General features: G+C 47.2%; 1 protein-coding gene and 1 long non-coding RNA gene across 3 annotated transcripts; one reads left to right on the forward strand and one right to left on the reverse strand.

The window, feature by feature from the left end:
* Cyp4f22 (cytochrome P450 family 4 subfamily F member 22) lies at window positions 1-26,093 on the forward strand. Its single transcript, XM_085690766.2, is given in 14 exon segments — window positions 1-121; window positions 2,764-2,986; window positions 5,689-5,833; window positions 12,497-12,550; window positions 13,351-13,478; window positions 13,632-13,756; window positions 16,197-16,464; window positions 18,091-18,157; window positions 18,273-18,402; window positions 22,015-22,148; window positions 24,005-24,069; window positions 24,611-24,693; window positions 25,088-25,262; window positions 25,264-26,093. Coding segments are annotated over 14 exon segments (1,737 nt in total). The 5' UTR covers window positions 1-41; the 3' UTR covers window positions 25,324-26,093.
* On the reverse strand, window positions 23,161-25,091 carry LOC146894238 (uncharacterized). 2 transcript variants are annotated; one of them, XR_015002304.2, is made up of 2 exons: window positions 24,930-25,091; window positions 23,161-23,778 (listed from the first exon to the last, which is right to left on the reverse strand). It is a non-coding gene; the product is annotated as an uncharacterized LOC146894238 (long non-coding RNA). The 2 variants fall into 2 exon arrangements; XR_015738108.1 differs by having other exon boundaries at window positions 23,161-24,710.
* Window positions 26,094-27,674: the final 1,581 nt, after the last annotated feature.

Raw genomic sequence — 27,674 nt, forward strand, 5'->3', positions numbered from 1 at the left:
AAACATCCATCAAGAGATGAGTGGTTGAACCAAAGTGTGGCATGTCCAGAGAATGGGATACTACTCAGCAATACAAAGATCACAGTGAAGATCCTTGCCAATGTGACCAGATTCGGAAGAGGTAGAGGGACTAAGCCAGGCAAGAATGGTGCCACTGTGTGAAAGTGAAGAAAGCCCATAGCATCACAAGGAAGATCAGGCACTGAGAAAACTGGGTGTGACTTCATCCCCACACTCAGGAGGTAGCACCCTGTAAGAGGATCAGATCCAGTCTCAGTTACACAGCATGTTTGAGGCTAGCCTGCCTCAAAGATCTGCCTGTTAAGATTCATACGGAAGGAAGAACAGGGGAGTGATTGCTAATGGGCACTGGTATTGTTCTGATAAAAATGTTCCAGATAGAGGCAATGATTGCACAAGGTTGTGAAGATGCTAAATGTCAGTGAAACTTTTACTTCCTTATGAATTTCATAATCTTTATTAATTGTGTTTGTGGCAGGATGTATGTACTCTGAGGCCGTTCTGGCTCGGAACGTACTGTGTAGCCTAGGCTGGCCTCAGCCTGAGCCTCTCAGGTGCTGGGATTTCAGGCACACACCACCACACTTGGTTTCCCAACCCATTATTTTCTCTTTATTTTGAGACCGAGTCTCACCATGTTGTTGGTCTGGCTTGGACCTTGTTGTGTGATCTGAACAAACCTTGGATGTAATTTTTTTTCTTTTGCTTTTATGTGTACGTGCATGTGTGGCCAATGTGTGTATGCACATGTACGTAGGTGGGTATCCGAGGAAGCCAGAAGAGGGTGTCAGATCCCTGGAGCTGGAGTTACAGGTGGTTGAGAGCTGCCTGAGGAGATTTGATGTGAAAAACCACTGAGTCAGCACTTCTGCCCTGCCCCTACTACTTGTGTTTTTTTGCTTGTTTGTTTGTTTTTGTTTTTGTTTTGGGATGGGTTTCTCTGTGTAGCCCTGGCTGTCCTGGAACTTGCTCTGCAGACCAGGCTGGCCTGAGACTCAGAGATCCGCCTCCCTCTGCCTCCAGAGTGCTGGGATTAGTGGTGTGTGCCACCACACCCTGGCTGGCCTTGGGTACTTTTAATCCTCTTGTCTCACTCTTCCAAGTATTGGAATTGCTGACTTGTGCCACCTGGCCCAGATTTCTTTCAAACTCTAAATAATCACCTTTATATCTCAGTCAACTTAAAGAAAAAAATTTTCATATGAGAGAGAATTTAAGTTTTTTGCCTGCCCTCTTCTCTGATCTGAGAAAATCTAGCTATGGAGCCCAGGTTAGCCTCACTTGCAATCCTTCTGCCTCAGTTTTTGAGTTCTGGGAACATAAACATGTGCCTCCATGCTTGGCCTGCCATTTATTTTTCTGCATTTGATTTATTTCCCTTGCCCTGCATGGTTGCACAAACCTGCAGTTCCAGTCACTCGTGAGGCTGAAGAAGAATTTCACTTCATACCAGGATTTAAAGGTCAGCCTGAACATTTAACAAGACCATTTCAACCAGCCAATCAATGAAAGAAGGCTGAGTGGCTTGATTTACTTAACATGATGTCTTCCAGTACCCTTTTGATCAAAAATAACAGGCTATTCTTTTTTGTGGCCAAATAATATTCTGTAGTAGGAATTGCTTATTTAAATGTCATTTTAGTGCCTAGGAGGATGGCTCAGCGGTGAAGAGTGTGCACTGCTCTTACAGAGAAGGGGGTTTTGCTCTCAGCACCCAAGTTAGCTGACTCACAACTGCCCATAATTCCAGTCCTGGGGATCCATTGCTTCTGGCCTCCAAAGACACCTGCACATGAGTGCACATATAGACACATGCACACACAGACACATGTACACAGTTAAGCACTTTACATCCAAAAATTAAGAAAAATGGTGTTGTATATTATGTGAATCTTCACCTTAATTGAAAAAAGAAAGAAGAAAAAGAAGAAGGAAAGTAAGACAGGGAGGTAGAAAGCCAGTCAGGGATGTTCTTGCTTTGGACTGCTGGAGTTAATCTTACACACACGAGAGAGAGAAGAGAGAGAGAGAGAGAGAGAGAGAGAGAGAGAGAGAGAAATAGCTGGAGTGTTGATTTACGAAAACTCTAGAGTTATTGGTTGAGGGCTACTTTGTGTGTGTGTGTGTGTGTGTGTGTGTGTGTGTGTGTGTGTGCGCGCGCGTGTGCATGCGTGCATGTGCATGTGTGTGCGTGCATGTGTGTGTATTGCTTCCTGGGACTCTATCGGTGCCCAAACAGAGAAAGTCCTATGATAGAAGTTTCCAGATTGTGTCTTGTGGCTGGAGACATAGAGGGAGTATAGACTACCTTCTGGATATAGCATCTCCTTCCAGTACTGCAAAAACAAACAAATAAACAAATGAAAATTAAATAAATAGAAAAGAAAGAAAAGTAGTGGGGATTAGGGCTGGAGAGATGGCTCAGCAGCTAAAAGCAACGACTTCTCTTCCAGAGGACTTGAATTTGGGGCTCTCAGCACTCATAACTCTATAACTCTGAACCCTCTTCTAGCCTCCACAGGTACTTCACTCACAAGCACGATCCCTTCACCCCGATACACATAATTAAAAATAAGCCCCCTTTTAAAGTTGTCTTTGTCTTCTAAAGAAAGGTGTGTGTGCTGCTAAAGTGAAGGTTGGGGGTGACCCCAGAGACACTCGGGGACCCTCCTGTGTACGGAACAGGCCTGCGGGAGCCTGGTCCCTCCCCACCTGTGTTGATGAGTCCCGCATGTCTTCTAGGATGCTGCCCATCACGGACTACTTGTTGCACCTGCTGGGACTGGAGAAGACAGCCTTTCGGGTGTATGCCGTGTCCGCGCTGCTGCTCTTCCTCCTTTTCTTCCTCTTCCGCCTGCTCCTGCAGGTATTCAAATTATGTTGGGACTTCCGCACCACTTGTCGCAGGTTGAGCTGCTTCCCAGAACCTCCAGGCCGCCACTGGCTGCTGGGCCACGTGAGCATGGTGAGTGTGCTGGGGTAGAGCTGGGCGGGCTGAGGTTAGAAGCAGAGTCACACTGTGGAGTAGGAGATCAAACAGAGAAGGCAAGCATTTGCCCAGGGTCACACGGTTGGGAGGAGGCAGAGCTGACGATAAAGTTAAGTTCGTACCCTCTGCTGGCTAACTTTCCTAATACTGGAAGCTGCAATGTATGCCACTGGGTACTGGACTGCAGACATCATTGCTTTTACTCAGAGCTGAATGTTACAATAAAGACCTGCCAGGTTGTATATACCCACTAGTACAATAGCGGCTCTACAGTTGTCGGGATAACCAACTGCCCTTTAAAGAAAATTATCCATGCTGCCTAGAACAAAATAGTAGCAGTAGTAGTAATGATGATGATGATGATGATGATGATGATGATGATTTCTGTAGTTCTATATGTAGCAGCAATTCCAGTGTAGCGGGGAGGTACTGATGCCCATAAAATCTGGGGTCTGGGACCTAGAGTGGGGACAAGGAGGGGCTCCTGGAGAGTTTGTTTCCCTGCCCTTACCTGTTAGGGTGATTTTACGTTTGTTCTTTTCCTTCTTTGTTTTGAAACAAGGTCTCTCTATGTATGTATCCCTAGCTTCCTAGAACTTGCTCTGTAGACCAGTCTGGTCTTGAAGTCACAGAGATCTGCCTGCCTCTGACTCTCAAACTGGGATTAAAGACGTGCACTACCATACCTAGCTACTCTCATTATTGGAATACTATGATACTATACTGGGATTCTAACTCTTTCTCTGTGGTTTTGTTTTGTTTTTTTTTTTTTTTTTTTTTTTTTTTACAAAGTCTTGTCATTATAGGCCAGGCTAGTCTCAAACTCATAAGCCTTCTGCCTCAGCCTCTTGAGAGCATACCTGACTCATCTAAATTTTTGCTTTTAATTTTATTTCGAGATGGTCTCACTCTGCAGCTCAGCCTGGCCCGGGATTCATATGTAGCTCAGGCTAGTCTCAAGCTCACAGCAAATCTTCTTGCCTCAGCCTCATGAGTGTTGAGGTTACTGTTGCGAACTCATGCCTGAGACAGAAAGAGTCTCTTTAAAAAGGTGGGGAGCTAAACGTAAATTGAGAGTCCCTGCTTAGGGACACACACACACACATACACACACACACACATACACACACATGCACCCCATTCAAGACATAAAGATTGGTTCACATGGTGACAAACCTCTGGACCCAGTTACTCAGGCTGATCACAGAACACAGACATTCATCTTGGGCAACACAGGAAGATCTTGTCTTTTGTAGCTATGCTGACTTTGAAGTCGCTGTCTTCTAGCCTTCCTGAGAAATTTTGGATTCCAATCATTCCAACCCTTTCCTGCTCACACACCACCATGGCTCCTCATTGCTATCTGGAGGAAGGCTAAGGTTCAAAGTCTTCTGGACTGGGATCCCCAACCTCTTGACTTGTCCTGCCCTCCTCCTGCGGTCTCCAGAACTGATTTCCCATTTCTTAAGCTGGCCCCTATGAAATTGTGTCCTTGGTCAAATATCTTTTCCTTATAGATGAATTTTCATGCTGATCTCCAAGCACATATTGGCAGAAAGCCTTCTCGGCTTTCAGATTTAGTTTGTTTTTCCTGAGAAAAGAGTCTTAGTGTGTAACCCAGGCTACTATAACTGTTATTATCTTCCTGAAAGCTGGGGTTGCAGAAGTTCACTGCTAGGCCCAGCTCTTCTCTCTCTCTCTCTCTCTCTCTCTCTCTCTCTCTCTCTCTCTCTCTCTCTGTATGTCTCTGTGTCTCTATCTCTCTGTTTTTTTCTCTCTCTCACTCACTCCCCAGGGAACGCCTCTAACACAGTCTAGTCTCAGACCTATTATGTAGCTAAGGATGATATTGAATTTCTGATCTTCCTGCCCTCTATCTGTCAAATGCTGAGACAGCAGACATGTGCCACTATAAACACTTTAATAGTATTTTTCTAAACTAATATTGTATTATTGTATTTACTTTGCTTTTCTGTGGCTATGATAAAACACCCTGACCTAAAGCCATTTAGGGAAGGAAAGGGGCTGTTTGACTAGGCTTCCAGGTCACCGTCCATCACTGGGGGAAGTCAGGGGAGAAGCAGAAACCATGGGGGTGTGCTGCTTACTAGCTTGCTCCCCTTGGCTTGGGGAGCTTTCTTATACAACTAGGATCACCTGCCCATGGGTGGTACTGACCACAGTGGGTTGGACCCTCTTACATCAATTACCAATAAAGATAATCTCCCCCCCCCCCACATAGCTATAGGTCAGTCAGATCTACACAATCCCTTTATTCTCAGCCATCCAGGTGACAAAACTAAAGAGGGCATACATCAAATATTTGATAAATGCCAACTCTTATTGCTGTATTTACTATTTCCTCTCTCTTTTCCTCTTTCTCTCACTCTCCCTGTTATGCTACCTTTGAAAGCCATGTTTTCACAAATACTAGGCAAGAGTTCTACCCCTGAGCCACACCCCTGCCCTTCACTAAGGGATTCTAGGCTGGGGCTCCATCCCTGAGTCACACCCCCAACCCTATTGTTCTTACTACTTTTAGAGGAGGGGGAGACTCAGAGAAGAGCAACAAGAGACCCATCTTCAGTGTTCTGCAGGAGAGAGGCAGTAGTGGGAGGGAGAAGGAACAGAATAAAATGAGCTGTCATGTCTTTGTTGCCCATTTCTGTCTGCCGCAGTATCTTCCCAACGAGAAGGGCCTTCAAAAGGAGGAGAAAGTCCTGGATACCATGCACCACATCATCCTGGCATGGGTCGGACCTTTCCTGCCTCTCTTGGTGCTTGTACATCCTGATTACATCAAGCCTGTGTTGAGTGCTTCAGGTAGGCTGGTTGAGCCTCAAAGGCATGAGTGAACTTTCAACTCCCAGAACCTTCCTGGGCTTGTAGACATGAGGGTACTATGGAGGAAGAGTTACTTGAGTAGGGATTTGAGGAATGAACAGAAGTTCACCAAAGAGGGCCAGGCAATAAAGGCTGGGAGAACATGGGAAAAAGTGTGAGAGTATGTGAGAGTCTCAGGAACTGTGCAAGGCTGTGCACCTACTGGAAGTCACATCTAAGTAATTTGTTCATCCAAATTGTTCATCCAGATTTGGGTAAGTGTTCAATTCTAGGACGTGGTCATGGTATTCTCTTCATTAAGACTGTGACCTACTCACCACGACCAAGTGTTTCAGTGATCCCATGGGCAGCCGGCTGGCAGGGAGGCAGATGTGGATACTTCTGTCTGCTGTCCCTACTTATCTCCCAAGTGTGCTTGTGACTTCTCAGTCATTCTCAGCACTCAGTTCCAAGGGCCTCGTCTTCCAGGAAGTCCTTCCCGAATCCTCCAGGAGTCTCTGTGGTTTAGACCCGCCATTCTCAGTCCTAATCCTTTGGGGTGAGTGAGTCTGACCAGTTCCATTCCACTTGAAGTGGATCTTCAAGAATGACCTTGCCTGGAGCTGATTTTCTTCACAGCCCCAAGGGGACTGGTTTGGTATGTGGAGAAAAGGGTCTTTTTATTTAACTCAGGCTGGCTCACACCAAAGATCCCCTCAGATGTGTGCCACCACTCGGGTAGTGTGGTCCCCCGGAGCTTCCAGTCCTCCTGCCCCTCCCTGTGAGTCTGTCCACCTCCACTGTCACTGTTGCCCAGGCTGGACCCCGTTCCCCCTCACTGTGTTCTCTCCTTATTGAGGCCGAACCAGCCCAGGGGTACAGTGCATTGGTGTGCGTCCGTGTGTTCGCAGGGTTGTGCAACAGCTCACTCTCTCTAGTTTCAAAGCTTTTCATCATTTCCACAGTAGCTTGCGCCTGAGGCAATCTTGCCTCTGGCTCCTCCCTGCTGAGCTTCCTGGCTCCCAGAACCCGCTTTCCATCCAGATGGACTTGCTGCCTCCAGAATTTTTGTGTGTCTGGTTTCTCCGAGTCAGCCTTTTGTCTTCCCGGTTCCTCCATACCACCGTGCTCTTTTTATGATCCATTGTAGAGATGGATCAAACTACTTGTTCACCTACCCGATGGCTGTTGTGAACAATCCTGCGGGGAACGTTCGCTCTCACAGTCCCCCTCCTCCTGCTTCTGCCCCTTTATTCTTTCTTTTTTTCCCACAACAGATTTTTTTAAAATTTGTGTGTGTGTGTGTGTGTGTGTGTGTGTGTGTGTGTGTGTGTGTGTGTGTAGGTCAGAGGACAATTTGTGGGAATCAGTTCTCCTTCAACCACACAGGTCCCAGGGATCAAACTCAGGTTGTTTGACCTGTGTGGCAGGTGCCCTCATACTGGCCCTCCTCTGCCTTTCTCCCCCAATACTAGGCATGGAACTCAGGGTCTTGAGGACCATTGGCAAACGCTCTGCTACTAAATCCTGTCTCCTGAGTCTTCTATTTCACTTTTTAAAAAACGGCTTTATTGCTTTTATTTGTGTATGCATGTTTAGGTGTATGAGTATGGAGCTTGGAAGCACGTACCCTTACCTTCTGGGTCAGCTGTGGGGTCCAGGGTCTCTTGTTCACTGCTGTTGGCCAGAGACCTTCACCTGTCCCCACCTTCCGCCTCGCTGCAGAGGGACTACCCTGTCTGGTCTTAACTGGCTCCAGGAGATCCAACTCCTCACCATTGGGAGGCAAGCATCTTACCTACTGAATCATACTCCTCAGCTCTGTATTTTACTTTCTAAGAAATTCCCTTGCCGTTTTCCACAGAGGCTGTGCATTAATTGTTCAATACTCAATCCACAAGTGCTTTCTGCCAATAAGTGATAACTGTAATTAGAGTAATGAACCAGCCAACAGTTGGTTCATCTATCAATGACACATGTGCAGATTTATGAAGTATCTGTCGGGGTGAGGGGCAGGATGGCTCGGCAGGCAAAGGCGCTTGCTGCCAAGCCAGATGACCTGAGCTTGTTTCCAGAACCCCATGGTGGAAGGAGAGAACCTCCTCCTGCAGGGTGTCCTCTGACCTTCACCAGCATACCTTGCTTGGCACTCATACACACACATGTACCCACTCATACACGGAAATGTTATTAAAAATAATAAAGAAAATGAGATAGAGGTTCAGAGTGGTGACCTGTCTAAGTTTTCGTAAGAAGCATCAGCAGGGCTGAAGTCTGACTCCAGGCCTGGCTGTCAAGAACAGTTTTGTGTGTCTGAGCATCTCTGAGCTGGGCACCGCGTAGTAGGAGCCTTCCCAAAGCACTTTCCCTTGAAGTGGCACTGCCGGTCTGGTTGAGGTAGTTTCCTTTCTAGCAAGACCATCATGGAAGAACAGGGATAGAGTTGAGGATGAGCCAGAGGATGGGGCAGAAAAGGATCCCCTGTGAGAGCGCTTCCTGGGAAAAGGGGGTCAATAAAGCCAGGCTTTGAAGGATGTGTAGGAGTTAACCAGGTGTAGAGTCCGAGATGGAGAGGCTTGCCAGTCCAGAGGTACAGATGTGGGAAGGTCTAGGGGAACTCAGGTGCTCTGAGTGGGTAGAGTGGAGGGGGTGTGCGTGGGGAGTGAGAAATGAGACTGAGAGTTCCGAAGAAGCTGGACCAAGAAGCAGATGGGTTTCCACTTTATCCTGGGGTGCTAGGGCCAATGGCAGGTATATGAGCCAGGCAGTAGTTGACCAGATCTGGGTGTCAGTAAGACTCCTGACTAGTTTAGCCTGGATTCCAAAGTCAAGACGAGAGAAGTTGACTGTCTTGCTACCTTGCTTTCGGTGCTACTTCCACCTAGAAGCCTTTTGGGTCTTTCCAGGAGCCCTACTCTGTGACTTTCTTAGTAACTGGCACACCCTCTGCTGGTTTGATAATTGACTGGTGTGGGCCTCTCCTTCCCTTTCCCACCCCACCCAGGAGCTCCCACAGGCAGGGAGTGGAGCAGAGCCATCCTTGGATCACTAGCTTCACCTTGTATGGGCTGGGCACAGAAAGGCAGCAGAAGGGGTGTGCCGGCCAGTGTTGCTGATGAAGGATGACTGTGCCTGTGTTTGCCAGAGCAGGGAAGGGTACGTGGGTGGCTGAGTCACCCTGGGTGCATGTACCTCTTTCTTGGGTTCCCCTCCATTCAAACCTTTCTATGGTGTGTAGTTTTTTTTTTAACTCTTTAGGGGCCCACCACCCAGCTCCCACATAAATACATGGAGACTTATTCTTACTTATGAATGGCCAGCCTTAGTTGGTCCAGTTTTTCTAACTTAAATTATCCCATTTCTATTTAACTACGTTTGCCTCTGGGATTTTTACCTTCCTTTATTCTATATATCTTTCTTTCCTTCTTACTCCGTGGCTGGATGTATAACTGGGTGGCTGTACCCTAGCGTCCTCCTCTCCTCCTTTTCTTGCTTTTCCTCTTCCTCTTCTCTCTCCGAGATTTCTCCTCCTATTTATTCTCTCTGCCTGGTAGCCCCATCTATTCCTCTCCTGCCTAGCTATTGGCTGGTCAGCTCTTTATTAGGCCAATCGAGTGTTTTAGACAGGCAAAGTAACACAGCTTTACAAAGTGAAACAGATGCAACATAAAAGAATTCAATACATTTTTTTATTGTTAAACAGATATTCCACCGCATAAACAAATGTAACATATTTTAAATTAAACATTGGTGTACAAGAACGATGTATCCATTAGTCCAGCCAGCCAGCCAGCCAGTCAGCCAGCCAGACACACATCTTTCTATTTATTCATCTACTCATCTGTCCTTCCACTCACCCAATCACCCAATCATACATCCATGCATGCATACATACAATTTTCCATGTATTCATCCGTTCACCCACTCAACCATCTGTTCACCTGTTCAACCACACATATGCTTATCCATCCATCCATCCATCCATCCATCCATCCATCCATCCATCCACCCATCCATCTAATCACTCAATAATTCATGTACATATCAACCATTAACCTACCACCTACCCATTTACCTATCCCTCTTTTCATTCATCCACCTGCTAATCCCACCCATCCATCCAACCATCCATCCATCCATCCATCCATCCATCCATCCATCCATCCATCCATCCATCAATCCAACTATTCATTTCTCCTTTCCTTACTTCCTTTGCTTTATTCTTATAAAATAAAAACAAGTGTGCATGTGTGTCTGTGTGTGCATGCATACATGTGTGCACACACATGTATGTGTATGTACACACTTGTAGTTCAAGGAGCAAGTCCTTAATGAACCTAAGGCTCGACAATTTTCAGCTAAACTTGTGAGCCTCAGAGATTCTGTTTTCACTCCCCAGCCCTGGGATCACAGGTGCTTGCAGCCATGCCTTACTTATTTTAATTAGTTTTTATTTACTTACTTTGTGTGTGTGTTAGGGCAGGTGTGAACCACAGCACACAAGCAGAGGTGAGAGAACAATTTGCAAGAGTCTGTTCTCTCCTTCAACCATGGGGATTCGTGGGATCTAAGTTGGGTCTTTGGGCTTAGTGACAAGCACCTTTACCCACTGAAGCATCTCACTGGGCTGTGACTTTTTTCTTGGGTTCTGGGGATCCACACTCAGTCCTCCTGCTTGTACAACAAGTACACTTGCTCTCAGAGCCCTTTTTCCAGCTCTTGTTTTTTCTCTCATCCATCTACCATTTGATTCGTTCATTCACTGAATCAAAAAGGGTTGTCTTTTTTTTTGGCAATGTCCCAGGCTGGCTTTGAACTCACTACATAGCCCAAGGTATTTCTGAACTTCTGAACTTCCTGCCTCCTCCTGGGATTGCAGGTGTGTGCCACCAAACCCAGTTCATTACATCAGCTTTGATTTCTCTGGGTTTCCTCTGTTAGCAATCTTTTTAACATCATCTACAAAGATCTGTGATTCACATTTGATGTTCTGAACCTCATAGTGCCAAATAGCACCCCCATCTTTGATGGTCTTGGGGACATGATGTCCCACGGTGACATGGGATTCCTTCCTAGATCTCATTGTAAAGCTTATGATTTGCTACTTCACAAATGAACTGTAGTATTATACCAGGCTTCTGTCCAAAGCCATCAGTAGCAGGACGTTCACCCTGGCATCCAGTCGCTGCAGGCCACTCTGGAGTCTCTCCCATTGAAGAATTGCTGGGGGTTCTACCCTGGCCCCATGACCTGTCTCGTTAGTTCAAGCTCAGCCAGAGCTGCCATGTCTGCTTTTCTGGAGCTTCTTGGTCGTTGTGGCAGCCATATCCAGTCAGAAAACTTGGTGGATGTGGGTAAAAAAGCTTCACGATTCCCTAACCTGTGACTCGGGCAATATCTAGCTTTTGGTGTGTGTGTGTTGGTTTGTGGGTGTGTGTATATGCATGCATGCGTGTCAAGACCGAGCTGTCACTCCTCATGTGCCTTCCATCTTGTGTTTTGAGACAGAATCTCCCACTGGCTTGGAGCTTGTGAAGACTGGTTAGCCAGAGAGCCCCAGATATTCACTTCTCTTTACCTTCACATGGCTGGGATTATAAGTGCATCTTAAAAAATAAATTAACTTTTATTTGGTATGTGGGGAAGGGAGAGGAGGCACTAAAGTGCCATAGTACATATGAAGAGGTCAGAGAACAACACTTGATTCTCTCCAACTTGTACACACCATAAGAGAACTCATTATAGATGACTGTGAGTCACCGTGTGGTTGCTGGGAGTTGAACTCAGGACCTCTGGTAGAACAGCTCTGAGCCATCTCTCCAGCCCATTTTTTTTAAATGTAAGGAAGTCCAGCATTCAGGGCCAATGAGGTGGCTCTGTGGGTAAAGTCAATTGTTGGCAAGCCTGACGAACTGAATTTACTCTCTGAGACCCACATGGAAGAAGAGTATTGACTCCTACAAGTTGTCCTTTGACCTCCATGTAAGTGCCAGGGCATGTGTATGCTTACACACACACACTCACACATACAGATAGAGAAATATATATATATATATATGTATATATATATATATATATACATGCAAATTTTCTAAAACTTGGGTGTCTTTTGTATATCTTTTTAGTGTGTACATGCGTGCACACATGTATAAGTATGCACTACATCATGTATGTGGATGTCCGAGCACAGGCTGTGGAAGTCAGTTCTCCCCTTTTTCTTTCTGAGTCCCTGGAATTAAACTCAGGTCATCAGACTAGCAGGAAGCATCCTGACACACAGAGATATCTTGTAGGCCCAAGTTTTGTTTTTTTTTTAAATTTTCCTTTTAGTAAAATTATTAATACCCAGCAGCCCAGGTTGGCCTGGAACTTATTATGGACATAACTGATGCTGCCCTGAAATGTACAGTGGTCTTTCTGACTTAGTGTATCAACTGCTCATATTACAGGTGTAGAACACCATGCCCAACTCAAGGCTCTACTGCGAGAGCAATCAGGAGCCATGGGAGGTGTTCAGATCAGCATGCTATAAGATTTATCAAGGGATGGATGTGAAGGTGGGGAGATATGGGAGGGCAGGAGCCCAGAGAAGAGGCCCAAGGAAGCCATAAGCAGAGGTCGGAACTCGGTCTGGGATCACCACTGCCTCTTCTCTCTCCACAGCTGCCATTGCGCCCAAGGATGAGTTTTTCTACAGTTTCCTGAAGCCTTGGTTAGGTGAGTGCCACAGGGAGGAGGGTGATCCCCACTTTATAATAAGACTACGGGGAGACTCAGAGCAGTGGAAGGAAACTTTGCAAAATTGGGTGCGAGTATGAAGAAAAGGCAAAATGGCTGCCTTCCCCCTCAATTCAACCCCAACTGGTTTTTATATTTCTTTTTCATTTATTTATGTTTGTTTATTTATTTTAGTATATTGGTGGTTTTTCCTGCATGCATGTCTGTATGAGGGTGTTGGATCCCCTGGAATTGGAGTTGCAGACAGTTGTGAGCTACCATGTGGGTGCTGGGAATTGAACCTGGGTCCTCTGGAAGAGCAGCCAGTGCTCTTAACTGCTGACAGGTTTTTATATTTCTAATGTTTCTCTGCCCTTTGGATTTCTCATTGGCTAAGTTCTTCAGGGAGGTACTATCATTCTGGTGTCTAGCTTTGTCCCTTCCTCAGATCCCTGTCCCATTAGTTGAGGACAAAAAAGTTCATCTGCTGTGTATCTTGGGACTGGAGACTCCCTCTGCTTCTGACACAGGGGCTTAGACTTCCTATACCTTTCAATTTTAGGATAAATTGAGGTTATGTCCAATAGGCACTGGCAGGTAGCTGGGGAAGATGGGGTGGGAGGTGGGGTTGCCTCCTGATTTTCTATCGTTTTCCAATGGACTCTAAACACACCTCATTATGAAAAGGAAGCCAAAATGGTTGTCTATGAGACAGGGAAGTCAGGAGAGTATATGGGGTTTCTTGGAGGGCTCTGGTCGTGAAGAGGAGCGGTCTCTAGCCTTTGGTTTTCTGGGTTCAGGGGATGGACTTTTGCTCAGCAAAGGGAACAAGTGGAGCCGGCACCGCCGCCTGCTCACACCTGCTTTCCACTTTGACATCCTGAAGCCCTACATGAAGATCTTCAACCAGAGCACAGACATCATGCATGTGAGTCCCGAGACTCATCTGGGCAGGCCTCAAAGAGGAGGGGCAGTGTCGTTGTTACACCTGAAATGAGTTGGCAGTGGGTCCCCCTTGCTCCTGTCTGAGCAGCTGTGGTCTGCGGTCTTTACACTTGGTGGCCTCGTGTTTCCCTTCCAGGCTAAATGGCGGCGGCGTCTGGCAGAGGGCTCTGTGACCTCCTTTGATATGTTCGAGCATGTCAGTCTTCTGACCCTGGACAGCCTTCAGAAATGTGTGTTCAGTTACAACAGTGACTGCCAGGAGTGAGTGTGGCCCCCAGGGTAGGTGGGGGTGGAAGGAGAGTGGGACCCTCCTTGCTGTGAAGCAAGCTTGGCTGTGCACCCTGAACCTTGTTTTCTTTCTTTATCTTCCTGGTGGCCCCCAAGGTGACGTCACCTCTCTCAGCCTCAGTTCTCCTATAAAAAGGATCAAGAGAGATTTTGGCTGGGTGTGGTAGTCCACACCCGTGATCCATAATTGCACCTTTTGAGAGATTGAGGCAAGAGGATCTTGAGTTGAGTTTAGCCTGGACAGCTTAGTGAAGCCTTGTCTCAAAAACCCCGCAGAGCTAGGTGGCACACACCTTTAAACTGAGCACTCAGGACGCAGAGGCAGGAATATTGCTCTGAGGTAAGGCCAGCTTGCACAGTGACCTTTAGGATAACCTGGGCTACATCTCGAGAACCTGGCTCAAAAGCAAGCAAGCAAAAACTCCATATAAATACATAATTAAGTAGGTAAAATGGTGTCGGCCAGTGTCCTCGCACTTAGTGGACGCTCAGGAAATGCTGCTCTCCCTTATTCCTCCACAGAGAGAGCACAACACAGAAATGTTCACCTCATGCTTTCTTTGATTCCTCCCTCTCCTCCCTCTTTTCTCTCCTTCCTTTCCTCTTGTCATTTTTATCCTTTTTCTTCCCTCTTATTTTATCTTATCCCCTCTTCTTCCTCATCTTCTTTTTCTTCATCTCCTTTCTGTATTGCTATTTTTCTTCATCTGTATCTCCCTCCCTCTCCTTTCTTATGCCCACTTTCTTTTCCTTCTATAAAAAAATATATGAAAAACTTAGTTTATCTTTAAATATTATGCCTTTGTGTCCATGCATAGGCAGGCATGTGCACATGAGTCCAGGTGGCCATCGAGCCTAGAGGTGTCAGAGGCCCTGGAGCTGGAGTTGCAGGCAAGCTGTGAACTGTCCAGCACGGGTGCTGGGAATTAAACCTTGTTCCTCTGGGAGACTAGCATGTGCTCTTAACTATTGGGTCATACTTCCATCCCATCCGACAGACTTTCACACAGTACCCACTCTTGATCACCCCTGCTTCCACCTCTTTAGTGTTGGGATTATAGAGGGGGCCACCACCCCTAATCCTTTGCCAAACAAAGATGAAAACATCTGATTTTGAGAAATGCTCTAAGGATAAAATAATGTGGCATCTTTCCTGGCTTGTAAAAAGCAGTCAGTAAATATTTGTTGCCTGAACTAATAAAATAATAATCACTTAGGTTTATCCAAATATTCCTTATGGGGCTGATTGAGCAACTCTGAAGTAGGGTGCCTCTTATGTAGGAGGCCCTCGGTTCCACCTTTAGTCTTGCGCAATGAAATATAATAAGCCAGAACAGGGCTTAAGAGATGATCCAGTGGTTACAAGCACATGATGCTCTTGCACAGGATGAGAAATTTGGTTCTAAGCACAAAGACAGGCAAGCAGTTAACAAACCACCTATAGCTCCAGTTCCAGGGGCATCTTCTGGCCTCCTAGGGCACCTGCATGCATGTGGTGAACACATACACTGAGACTCCCACATGAGCTGGGTGTGGTGGCAGACATCTGTAATCCCAGCCCTTGGTAGGCAGATGCAGAAGGATTTCTGAATTCAAGGCCAGCCTGGTTTACAGAGCAAGTTCCAGGACAGCCAGGGCTACACAGAGAAGCCCTGTCTCAAAAAACCAGAAAGCAAAAGCAAAACCAAACCAAAACAAAAAAACCTCACGGGCTGGAGAGATAATTTAGTGATTAAGAGCACTTGATGTTGCTGTGTAGAACCCAGTTTGATCCCTAGCACCTTTCTGGCAGTTCAGCACCATTTGTAATTCTAGTTTCACGGGATCCAGCTCCCGTTTCTGACTTCTGAGCGCACCAAGGACACATACAGTGCACAGATGTGCAAGCAAAGCACTCATACACATAAAATAAAAAATAAAAACAATCCAAGTACTTGATGGGTAAAGACAGGGCAGCAAGAGACTGTGTCTCAAAAAACACAAAAAGACTGGTGATATAGCTCAGTTGGCAAAGTGCTTGCCTAGTACATGCAAAACCTTGCAATCCATCTCCAGCCACACACACACACACACACACACACACACACACACAGAGAGAGAGAGAGAGAGAGAGAGAGAGAGAGAGAGAGAGAGAATACAGGGGCTGGAGAGGTGGCCCAGCTGTAAGAGCAGTTGCTGCTTTGTAGAACTCGGCATTCAGCCCCACTAGATCAGACTCCTTTTGGTCCATTCACGCGCTACACACAGCTGGTGCACAGACATACATGCTGGCAAACACTCATGCACATAAAATAAAAACAATTTAAAAAATAACAAAATAATACAGAGATTCTGTCTGTCATTATGCAACAGAGACGGGGCTCAGTGCATGTCTCTGGGCCGCGCGGGTGGCTCACTGCCCTTCTCTCTGCAGGAGAATGAGCGATTACATCTCTTCCATCATCGAACTGAGCGCTCTGGTGGTGAAACGCCAATACCGCCTGCATCACTACCTGGATTTCATCTACTATTTCACGGCCGACGGGCGGCGCTTCCGCCAGGCCTGCGACACCGTGCATAAGTTCACCACTGAAGTCATCCAGGAACGGCGGCGGGCACTGCACAAACAGGGCGCAGAGGCGTGGCTGAAGGCCAAGCAAGGCAAAACCCTGGACTTCATAGACGTGCTGCTGCTGGCCAAGGTGAGGGTGGGTGGAAGTAGGCTCCTGACCCTAAAATTACACCCAGTTCTGAGAAAATTCTCAGACTCGTGGGGATTAGTTATGAGCTACAGTTCTTCTATAAGAGCAGCAAGTGCTCTTAACTACGGAAATATCTTTCCAGTCTTTTTGTGTTCGTTTTTCGAGACAAGGTTTCTCCGAAGCTTTGAAACCTGTCCTGGAACTAGCTCTTGTAGGCCAGGTGGGCTCGAATTCACAGGGATCTGTCTGCCTTTGCCTCCCGATGCTGGGATTAAAGGCATGCGCCACCACCATCCGGCTCTTTCCAATCTTTCTTGTTTGTTGCCTGTTCTTCACTTTTGAGGCAGTATCTAATTTAGCCAATGCTAACCTCAGGCTCTTTGTGTAGCTGAGGATGACTGTGAATTTCGGATCCTCCTGCCTCCATCTCCCTAGTGCTGGCATCACAGGGATGAGTCACTCAGCTTCTTGTATGGAAATTCTAACACAGTTCTGGATTCCAGCCCTGACTCTGCCACTCAGAGGGAATCTGATTGAGATCATCATACCCATCTCTTGTATCCTGGTGCTCATAACACCTGATGACAAAGTTGCTGGGTATCCAGCAGGATAAGTGACTGTCAGGAGTTGCTCAGTAAATGCAGGTGTGCAGCATGGAAGAGTAAATGGAGGCGTTCTAATCTGACGGTAACCCTTGCATAGATTTAAGTCATCTCTAGGTATCTTAGAATAGCTGGGTATGGCGACACAAAACCCCAGAACTTGGAAGGTTCAAACAGGAGGATTGCGAGTTTGAGATGACTCTGGGCTACATGACCTGTGAAGAAATGGAAAGGATCAAAACGAAAGAGGAGAGGGAAGAAGAGGAGGGCTGGCAAGATGGCTAGGGGGTAAAGAGGCTTGTCAGCAAGTCTGATGGCCTGAGTTCGAGCCATCGAACTCACGTGATGGAAAGAGAGAATTGAAAACTGTTCTGACCCCATAGGCAGTATCTCCCAGGAGAGGCTGGAGAGGTAGGTTTGCCTAGGAAATACACAGTCCTGACTATCTGCAGCAGCAGCAACAACAACAACACACACACACTCCTAATCACTTAGTGAAATTGTATCTGGTAGTTTATGTAAATGGTGAAATTACCTAATGCATTTCCTCCTCTTCTTTTTACATTTATTTATTTATTGAATCTATGAAGGCGTGTGAGCATGCATGTGCCACAACATAAATGTGGAGATCAGAGGGCAAACTGTGGGAGTTGATTCTCTCCTACCACGTGGGTTCTGGGGGTTGAACTTAGGCTGTCGGGATGAGTAGGAGACATTTTTATGTATGGATTTTATGTCTGGATCCATTTTTCTGTCCCCCTCACTCATGTTTTGAACTGTCACATAATTGTCAAGTGATGCCTGTATGAACTCCCTTTGACATTCCTTCCCCTTTCTCACCTTTCAACTTTTATAGTACGTTGCATCCTTCACTCTCCTTGGAGTGTTTATACCCTGTTTAGTTTAGGAGAGGGGTGGATGGGAAGCCAGGCACACAGGTGCACAGAGGTGCATGGTACTTGCGGACCTCTAGGTTGTGGGAAGTGGGGTAAAGCAGGCTCGGCAACCTCCACTGCCATTGCAGGATGAAGAGGGAAAGGAATTGTCTGATGAGGACATCCGGGCAGAGGCTGATACATTCATGTTTGAAGGTAAGAATGCCGAGTTAGGTGGAGAAGTGCGGCTGTCCTCCCGGTTTGGGGAACACCCTAGGGGACACTGTAGTCTGCCTGGAGGTGGCAGCTTTACCATACCTATCTGCCACAGGTCATGACACAACATCTAGTGGGCTGTCGTGGGCACTGTTCAACCTGGCCAAGTATCCGGAGTATCAGGAGAAGTGCCGGAAAGAGATCCAAGAAGTCATGAAAGGCCGGGAGCTGGAAGAGCTGGACTGGTCAGTTGGGAGGGTCAGGAGGATTGAAGGGAGGAGTCTCTGCTCTATCACTTTCTGGTTATGTGGCCTTAGACAAGCCCCTTAAGCTTCCAGAATTCCAATTAGTAACATGGGGCTGACTGTGATGCCTACCCCTTCTTCAGCAGTTCTCAGAACCACTTCACCTAGCAAACATCCCTCAAATTCAGTGGCTTGTGGCCGGCATTTAGTTATCACTTTACCCGCACGTGAATTTTTTGTGGTTATTGAGCCCCGTTGTATGGAGTGGGGCTACTTCCAAACTGTTGTCTGGGTTCAGGTTTCTTCCAGGAGTCTCTTAATTCTGCTAGGATCCCATATTACTCTGGGGCTTGTTCTCAAAGACTCCAGAAGTGTAAAAAAAAAAAAAAAGTTTTGCATGCACCAAAACATTGTGGAGGAGTCAAGTCCCATGGTGAAACTCAACAAGAGTGGGGCGGGAAGGTCCCAGTGGCCTGAGAATAATGCCTGTAGACACATCACCCTCTGGGAAGGAATGTTTCAGTTTGGAGAAAGTGGCATGCCAGGGTGATCATGTTTGCAGAAGAGAGAGCAGAAAGACAGTCTTGAGATGTGAGCTGACTCTGAGGGATGCAGAGCAGAGGCCTGTAGCCAGGCATGGTGGCACACTGATCATTCCAGCCTTTCAAAGGCTGAAGCAGGAAGAGTTCAAGGTCAGCCTTGTCTACAGATTGTGCTTGAGGCCAGCCAGGGCTGTACGAGTCACTGTTTCCAAAAAAGCAGAAGAGGTCTGGGAGATGCCGTAGTTGGCAAAATGTTGCCTTGTGAACATGAAAGAAAATCACGCTTAAAAAACAAAACAAAACAAAACAAAACAAAAAAACCCAAGCTGGTGTTTTAGTTATTGTTTTATTGCTATAAAGAGACGCCATGACTATGGCAACTCTTATAAAGGAAAGTATTTAACTGGGGCTTGTTTATAGTTTCAGAGTTTAGCCCATTCCCATCATGACAGGAAGCATGGCAGCATGTAGGCAGACACGGTGCTAGAGAAGGAGCTTAGAGCTCTATGGCTCAATCTACAGACAGTAAAGAGAGAGACACTGGGCCTGGCTTGGGCTCTTGAAACCTCAAAGTCTGCCCTTACTGGCTCCATCAGCAAGGCTACACCTCCTAATTAAGTAGTGTTACTTCAAATACATTTGAAACACTCAAATATATTATCCTATGGGGGCCATTCTTATTCAAACCACCACAACCGGATATGGTGGCAAACACTTATAATCCCAATACTGGAGAGGTAGAGATAGGCAGATTCCTGGGCTCACTGGTCAGTCAGTCTAGCATAATCAGGGAATTCTAGGTCTATGAGAGACTCTTCCCCACCCCCACCCCCAAAATAGATGGTGTATTGTGTCCGAGGAATGACATTGGAGGTGTCACGTATGCATACATATATGGACAAACACCCAAATGCATCCATGCATGCTACCACAGATCAACAAATGCACACACACACACACACACACACACACACACACACACACACAATCACAGCACTGGGGAGGCTGAGGCAGGAGGACTAAAGTTTAAGGCCAGTCTGGGCTACATAGTGAGTTTCATGCTGGCCTGTATGGGGAGAGGAGGGAAATCACTTCCTCTGAACTAAGTATTGCTTTCAGTTAACCCCTCCCTCCAATTAAGTAGCATAGTGAGAAGTCCCTTCACTTCTCTCTCAAACTTCTGTGTGAGTCCTCAGGGAGGCTCTCAGGTGAGAGGTACAGTACCCTAAACGACTTGCTCCTCTGCCTTTACAAAAAGGGAGATGCTACAGGGTCTGGCTAGGGAGTCAGGCAGGAGACGATGCTAGTTCCAATCTTACTGCTCTTCTGTGTTCTTTGTCATGTTTATATCCGTGATATCTTTATGACAAGGATGTTCCTTGGCACTTTATGACAGCAACATAAAGCTTCTTGGGGGCTGGAGATATGGCACAGTGGTTAAGGGGTCCTGAATTCCAATCCGAGCACTGAACAGCTCACCATTGCTTGTCATTCCAAATACAGGTGATACGGTGCCCCCTTCTGGCCTTCACAGGCATCTGCATACATGTGACAGATACACCCAAAACTAGCCTGTTAGAGTTTGGTGTAGTGGTGCACAAGTCTAGTCCTGGAGGCTGAGACAGGAGGATTGCAGTAAGATCGTGACTAGCTTAAGCTATATAACAAAACTTTGTCCAAAGCAACGCAATGCACACATACATGCATGCATGCACTCACAAGAAAGACAGAGTTTTGATTTAAAAAAATGAACTAATAGTTACAACTAGTCCATTTTGGATTTCTGAGTACAATAAACTATTCTGAAATAAGCAATGAAACAGAAAATACAACAGATGAAATCTGCAAAGGATGCATACAGGCTCCTGCTCTTAGGTTCCTAACTGCTCTGGTACCTCCCGTGATCGCACAGCAGTTCATCAATGCTAGGTTAGTGCTGGCCCCAGCAGCCAGCCCCATTGCTTGCTGTTTCTTTTGTCACCATTGTGACTGGTTGATGGTCAGATAATTGTGTCTGAACCTAGGACCTCATATACACCAACCAGTTGGACTATCACTGAGAAACATCCTTGGTTATCTTTTCCTTTTTTGTTTCTATTACATTTATTTATTTATCTAACATGTGTGTGTGTGTGTGCACACACGTGTGTATTACTGTAGACATGTGGATGTTGGAGGACAACCTGCAGGAGTTGGCTTGCTCCTTCTCCAGGGATTGAATCCAGATAGTCAGGCTTGGAAGCAAGCTTAACTCACTGAGCCTTCTCACGACCTTCCTCTGGTTTTAGCTTTGTTCTGTTTTAGGTCAGGGCCTCACTAAGTTGCTTGGGTTGACTTTGAACTCATTCTCTAGCAAAAGCGTCCCAGTTAACTGGAATATAGGCATGGTGGTCAGATATTTCATTTCCTAAGAGTTTGTTATGAGGCTTGAGGTCACAGTCAGTGCCTTCAACAAATCAGGTTCAGTAGCACATTCTCCATTACTCAATTAAAGCAGCCAAATTACTAATGGGAACCAGAAAAAGGAGATATATTCAAAGTGACCACATTGGGAAGGAGAGGGGCAGACTACAAAGAGTAACAGTGTTACTTTCTCAAGTCCATTTTTGCTTCCTGGAATGAAGTTAAGGTTTAAGGAGAGGCCAGAGTTATATATGTGTAAGCAGCCCTGTCAAGGTGCTCACATATATACCTCATCACCATATGTACTGTAAAGTGATCTGACTGTAAGTCTCTTCCTGGGAGAGAGTTTCCCTCCTGGGAGCCTTTACCTTTCCCCCTTTCCTGGCATTAGATCCCTGGGGGAATTCCAGGTTCCTGTACTCCATTGCTTGAGCAGTCAGATGGTCAGATTGAGGGCTCAGTGTCTCTTTAGAACATCTTCCTTCCTGGCCAGCCACACTCCTGACACCAGCCTGGGACACTGCAGACTGCAGAAGCTGTGGGGCCATGGCGGATCTCTGAATGGGTCCTACGAAAACCATTCCCGTGTGTGCATGCGTGTGTTCGGGGAATTACACGTGTGTGCGTGTGTGTGTTCGAGGAGGAGGCTCAGTTCCTTTCTCTTCAGGGACGACCTGACTCAGCTGCCCTTCACCACCATGTGTATCAAGGAGAGCCTCCGCCAGTTCCCACCCGTGACGCTCATCTCTCGCCGATGCACCGAGGACATCAAGCTGCCAGATGGGCGCATCATTCCCAAAGGTGCCTGCTACGGCATGGTTTGCAGGGTTCCAGTCACGCCTGCTGTGGGTGCAGGACCCCTACGATGGGGAAGATCCCTGTGTGTCTGTTGCTAGTGATGCGGGCGTCTTAGTTTCATTTCCTGCCGATGTGACAATATATATAACCCGGCAAAAGCGATTTTAGGGGCAAAGTGTTTATTTGGTTCATGATTCCCAGTTACAGTCTATCATGGTAGATGGGTTAGGGTGGCCACTAATGGTATTGCAGCCACAGACAAAAGCAGAGAGCAAGGAATGACTCCATGCATGCCTTTTTATTCTGTCCAGGTCCTAGCCCATGAAACAGTACCACTCACATTCAGTGTGTCTTCTCACCATAAGTAATCTAGTTAAAAAGATCTTCTATGGGGGCTGGAGACACAGCTCAGCGCTTTAAGAGTGCTGGCTCCCAGCAACCATGTGGTGGCTCACAACTGTCTGCAACTCCGGTCCCAGGGGATCCGATACCCTGTTCTTAACTCTGTAGGCACCAGGCTTGAATGCGATACACATACATACATGCAGGTAAAATACTCATACACACAATAAATAAATAAATAAACCTAAAATATATAAAAAAAGAATAAAAGCGCTTGCAATTATTGTAGAGGACCTGAGTTTAGTTCCAAGCACCTTGTTGGGCAGTTCACATCCACCCATAATTCCAGAGCCAGGGTATCTGACACACACTTCTGGCCTCTGTGGGCACCTTCATACATAAGTCATACATAACACACACACACACACACACACAGTACATATAAAATAAAAATAAATTTTGAAAAGGAAATCTTCTCACTGGCATGTCTACAGAGCAGTCTAACGAGGCAACCCCTCACTGAGACTCCTTTTCCAGGTGATTCTAGACTACAATAAGTTGATATAACTGGCCGGCACAGAGGGCAGCCTGGGCGTGTGCGGAGGAGGTAGATGTGTCTGTAGCCAGACTGGAGAGGCCTGGACCTGGGTGGGTGCTGATGATAGAGAGTTGGTTTCTTTAAAATAAGTTATTCTCATTTATTATTATCATTATTACTACTACTGCTACCCCCTTTTTATTATTATTACCACCACTCTGTGTATGTGTGTGTGTGTGTACATGCACATATATGGAGGTCAGGACAGTTTTTAGCAGTCAATTCTTTTCTTTCACCATGAGTTCTAAGGTTTGAATCCAGATCCTCAGGATTTCACAGCAAGCATTTCAACCTGCTGAGCCTTTTTTAAAAATTCTGACCCAGAAGGTTAGGTTCACTCAGTAGCCATCTCTCCCCTGAGAGCCACGCTATATTTAGGGTGATGCTTGGGGCTCAGACTGAAGTACCACCCAGTTTCTGGAGAGCTGCAGTAGGCTCCACACATTCCTGTCCATGTGGCATCAAGGATGAGCAAAAGGAAGAGGCTGGCTTGAGAAGCCCAGGATGGAGGGAGGACCTCATCCAGGGAAGAAATGTGGACAGCCATTCTCCAAGACAAGATTGTTTATGTAGAACTTCAGGGTGCAGGTGGTGAATGAACGGCTTTGCGGGCCGAGTGCAGGCAGCTGACTCCATCCAGAGGGCAGAAGGAGCCAAAGGAGGTAGCTACACGTAGAAGGAGCATTCACATACCTGTGAGCAGAAAAGTCATCCTGTATGGGCAGTCAGGAGATGAGGCTTGCTAGAGACAGAGAGAACAGACACAGCAGCAAATGTTTTCAGAAAAGGACGGACAGGAAGTGGTGGTAGCTGGCGGTAGTCTCTCCCTGACTGCAGAGAGAATCAGAAGTGTGTGTGTGTGTGTGTGTGTGTGCTCAAAAGCTCCCTTGGGCCCCACTGATTCCAAATGTCTCTACAGGTATTATCTGCCTGCTCAGTATCTATGGGACGCACTACAACCCCCTAGTGTGGCCTGACTCTAAGGTAAGTTCCTCCCTTTGTCCTTCCATGGCCCCTGCTCCTTCTCAGGGCTGGTTGCAGGAACTGGCCCTCCTGCTCCCAGAGCTGCAGCCAGTCCTTGTTATGAGGTCATCAGTTACTGCTGTGTGCTGTGTTCAGTGCTCAGTACTGATAACCTACAATGACACTGCCTTTGCCCTCAGGGCAGCAAGCCAATAGATAAGATCATTTTGGGAACTGCTAAACGCCCTGTGAAAGTAAAAACAGCTGGGGTGGGGACATTTCGCTCAGGGGGTCAGGAGAGGCCTAGAAGACGAGGTTTGAGCTGAGAAGCCTATTCCAAGCTCAGGAAAAAGGCAAGTGCAAAGGCCCCCCGGGGTAGAAAAGAGCGTGGACGCAGAAGTTTGACAACAGGAGATAGGCAGAGCTAAACTGTAATGTCTGTGGTAGGCTGGAACAGATGGCCCTGAGGTGTTCCACCTGCAGGTGCCCTCAGTGGTTGAGGTGCAGACTAGGCAGTATGGTTGGGCCAGTCGCCAGACTCACTCAGGCAATTCTTCTCTAGGTGTACAATCCTTACCGCTTTGATCCGGAAATCCCACAACAGCGCTCCCCACTGGCCTATGTACCTTTCTCAGCAGGTCCCAGGTAAGGCTTCTTCTGACCTGAGATGTTGCCACAAATGGGAGGGACTGGTCAGGACCCAGTGTCAGGTCAGGGGTGTGCTCCACGGAAGTAGAGACCAAGCCTCACCCACATGTAATTTCTGGCAACACAAGCCCCTTTGTACCCTTGGCTAAACCAAGGGTTCGGAATCAGATAGCAATTCCATCCTTGAGGACAAGGTACCTCTCCTGTTTTTTAGCCCGGGTTTTTGGACTCACACATTTTTTACAGCTCTGTGATGCGGTCTTCGGTTCTACAGAGACAGGAACTGAAGCTCAGATAAGGGTGCTCATCCATCAGTGGTAGGGTTTGAACCTTTGACTCCAGGGTTGCACGTCCTAAGGATCCTTGCCTCTCATTTGAACCCTTCCTTCAGGAACTGCATTGGGCAGAGCTTCGCCATGGCAGAGATGCGAGTGGTCGTGGCGCTGACACTGCTGCGCTTCCGCCTGAGTGTGGACCGAACGCACAAGGTGCGGCGGAAGCCGGAGCTCATTCTGCGCACGGAGAACGGGCTTTGGCTCAAAGTGGAGCCTCTGCCACCGAGGGCCTGAACGTGCCTGGCGGGGCCCGGCGGATCCCGGGGTTCAAGCTCCGCCCACTCAGGCCTAGACCACGCCTCCAAGGGTCTGGGTCCGCCTCCAGGATATTGAAGGCGTAGATTATGCTCCTCGAAAGTACGGGAGGTTAAAGCTTTGTGGAGACTCTTGTTGGTGCCGACCACGCCCCTCAGGACAAGGCCCAGCCCCTTGGGATCTGATTCCTCCATTTGAGGTCAAAGTCCCGCCTTAAATTACCCTCATCACCTATCAGCGTGAGGGAATCAGGCTAGGCCCCGCCCCCTGGGCTTGGGCCACGCTCCCAAGACAAGGCAGATCAACCTGGCCCCGCGGGTTCAGGTTCCCAGACCTGACCCACAGAACCTTCCCTAGACCTAAGACTCAACGCTGGGACTGGATTCTCGCCTTCCCTCCGGCTACGCCCAGGTTAGCTTCTAAACTGAGGTTTTAGAAGCTGGAGTTGCAGCCCTGAACCTTCAACGTCACCTTTCTAAGACTCGCACCTATGCGGAAGGATTGCACAAGCTGAATCTCAGGACTTTGGCTGTTTGCTTTGTTGTTTTTTTTGAAACCCGGATCCTTACAAGCCCCTTCCTCCTTGGTCACGGTCCCTTTGCTGAGTTTTCTCACTTTTTAAGAGTAAAAGCAAAGGGATGCTTTCACCTTTCACCTCAACCCATCCCAGATCCGGAGCCCAAGATGGGGAGGAGGGATTCTTGGCAGTTGGGAAATGACTGGGGGAAGCTGTTTGTTCTCGAACTAAACTCGGATTTTGGGGGGCAGTTTGTGCACTGTTTATTTGGTCAATAGATTGCAAATTAATTCAACGTCTACTGTCGTGGGGCCGGGAGCACAGACCAGCCTAGTTTCTACTCTCGTTAGGGAGAAGCAGATGTTGAACAAACAATTATACATATCAGTGATTTACTTGAAACCTATGACAGATGTTTCAAACATGAGACCCCTGGTTCTGGGTGGATATGACAGAGGTGTGGGGAGTGGAGGGCCAGGGGAACTTTGATGCTCAAGATTGGAAGCTGGTCAGGAGGAAAGAGTCACAGACAGAGGAAGAGTGTGGGCAAAGGCCTGGGCTGGGGAAGACCATGAAGAACTTTAAAAACTCACACCAAGCAAGCAGAGCTGTTTGCGTCTGGGTGGTGGGAGCAGAATGGAGGAAGGATAGTGGCCAGGGAGCAGACAGCAGCAGGGAGCCATGGCGGGTGTGAGCAGGGAAAGGAAGGACATGGTTAGATCAGGCTTAGTATGAAGGAGTTATACTGTGAGTTAGGGTCTGGGGAAAGATAGAAATTAGGCCCAAACAGGCTGGCTCTGGATCGGGGTAGTTAGCTAACTGTGGAACTAAAAGGAGAGAGGAAGTAAGGGAGGCACCCACACCTGACTTAAGGTTATGCAGAATATTAAAGTTGGGGGCAGGGATGATATTGATAATATCAATTCATCCAGTATTAATGGGCATCTGTTGAGAGCCATGCACATGTTGGGCCTTGGCATATGTGACATTTAGAGGGCAAGATGATGAATAATAATAGATAAGTAAAGAAACCAGCTCGTTCACTAAGCACGCTGGAGGATACTGTCTGGAGGATACTTTCTCTTGTGAGAAGAAACGGGGAAACACAGAGGGGCCTGAACAGAGGTGGGACACGATTTGTCAGCTGCTATGTTAAATGGACACTTCGAGAAGCAAAGGGGACCGGTCAAGTGGAGATGACTGTGTTGGTCCTGATGATGACTGAATCAACATGGTGCTATAGAGGGGATCAGGGTGACAGGATTCTTAGGAGGAGCAGCCATTCCATGAAGGAAGTTCTGGCAGGTTTGCCTATGTGGGGTTCAGTAGAAGCGGGGGAGGCTCTAGGTTTGGGCTCAATCTCTTGGCGAAGTGGACCTGCCACAGGCTGACTGACATAGGGGGTGCAGAACAAAGGCGATGTCTTGGTGAGATCAGGGTGTCAGTTTTTGAGGTGTGAAACAGGCCTTTAGATGTGTGCAGTGTGGGAATCAAATCTAGGGCCTTGTGTGTGCTAGGCGAACACGCTACCACTGAGGCAAACACGCTACCACTGAGCTATACCCCTGTCGAATAGTCCTTGAGCTTGAATGTGGATTCAAGGCTGGGACATACATTTTAGAAGTCTATGTATTTAGATAACATTTCAAGACTTAGGAAGCAGGGCTTGGAGGCACATATCTTTCATCCTAGCACTCCAGAGGCAGAGGCAGGTGGATCTCTGTGACTGTGAAGCCAGCTTGGTCTATACAGGGAGATACAGGACAGCCAGGACTATAGAGAGAGTGTATCTGAAAAAAATAAAAGTAAGGACGGAACTGAGAGGGTTGGGGCGGGACTGGAGCTCGTTTAGCAGAGCACTACACTTGATC

Source organism: Myodes glareolus, chromosome 6 (genome assembly GCF_982192425.1).
Source record: "Myodes glareolus chromosome 6, mMyoGla1.1, whole genome shotgun sequence".
Lineage (NCBI taxonomy): Eukaryota > Metazoa > Chordata > Mammalia > Rodentia > Cricetidae > Myodes > Myodes glareolus.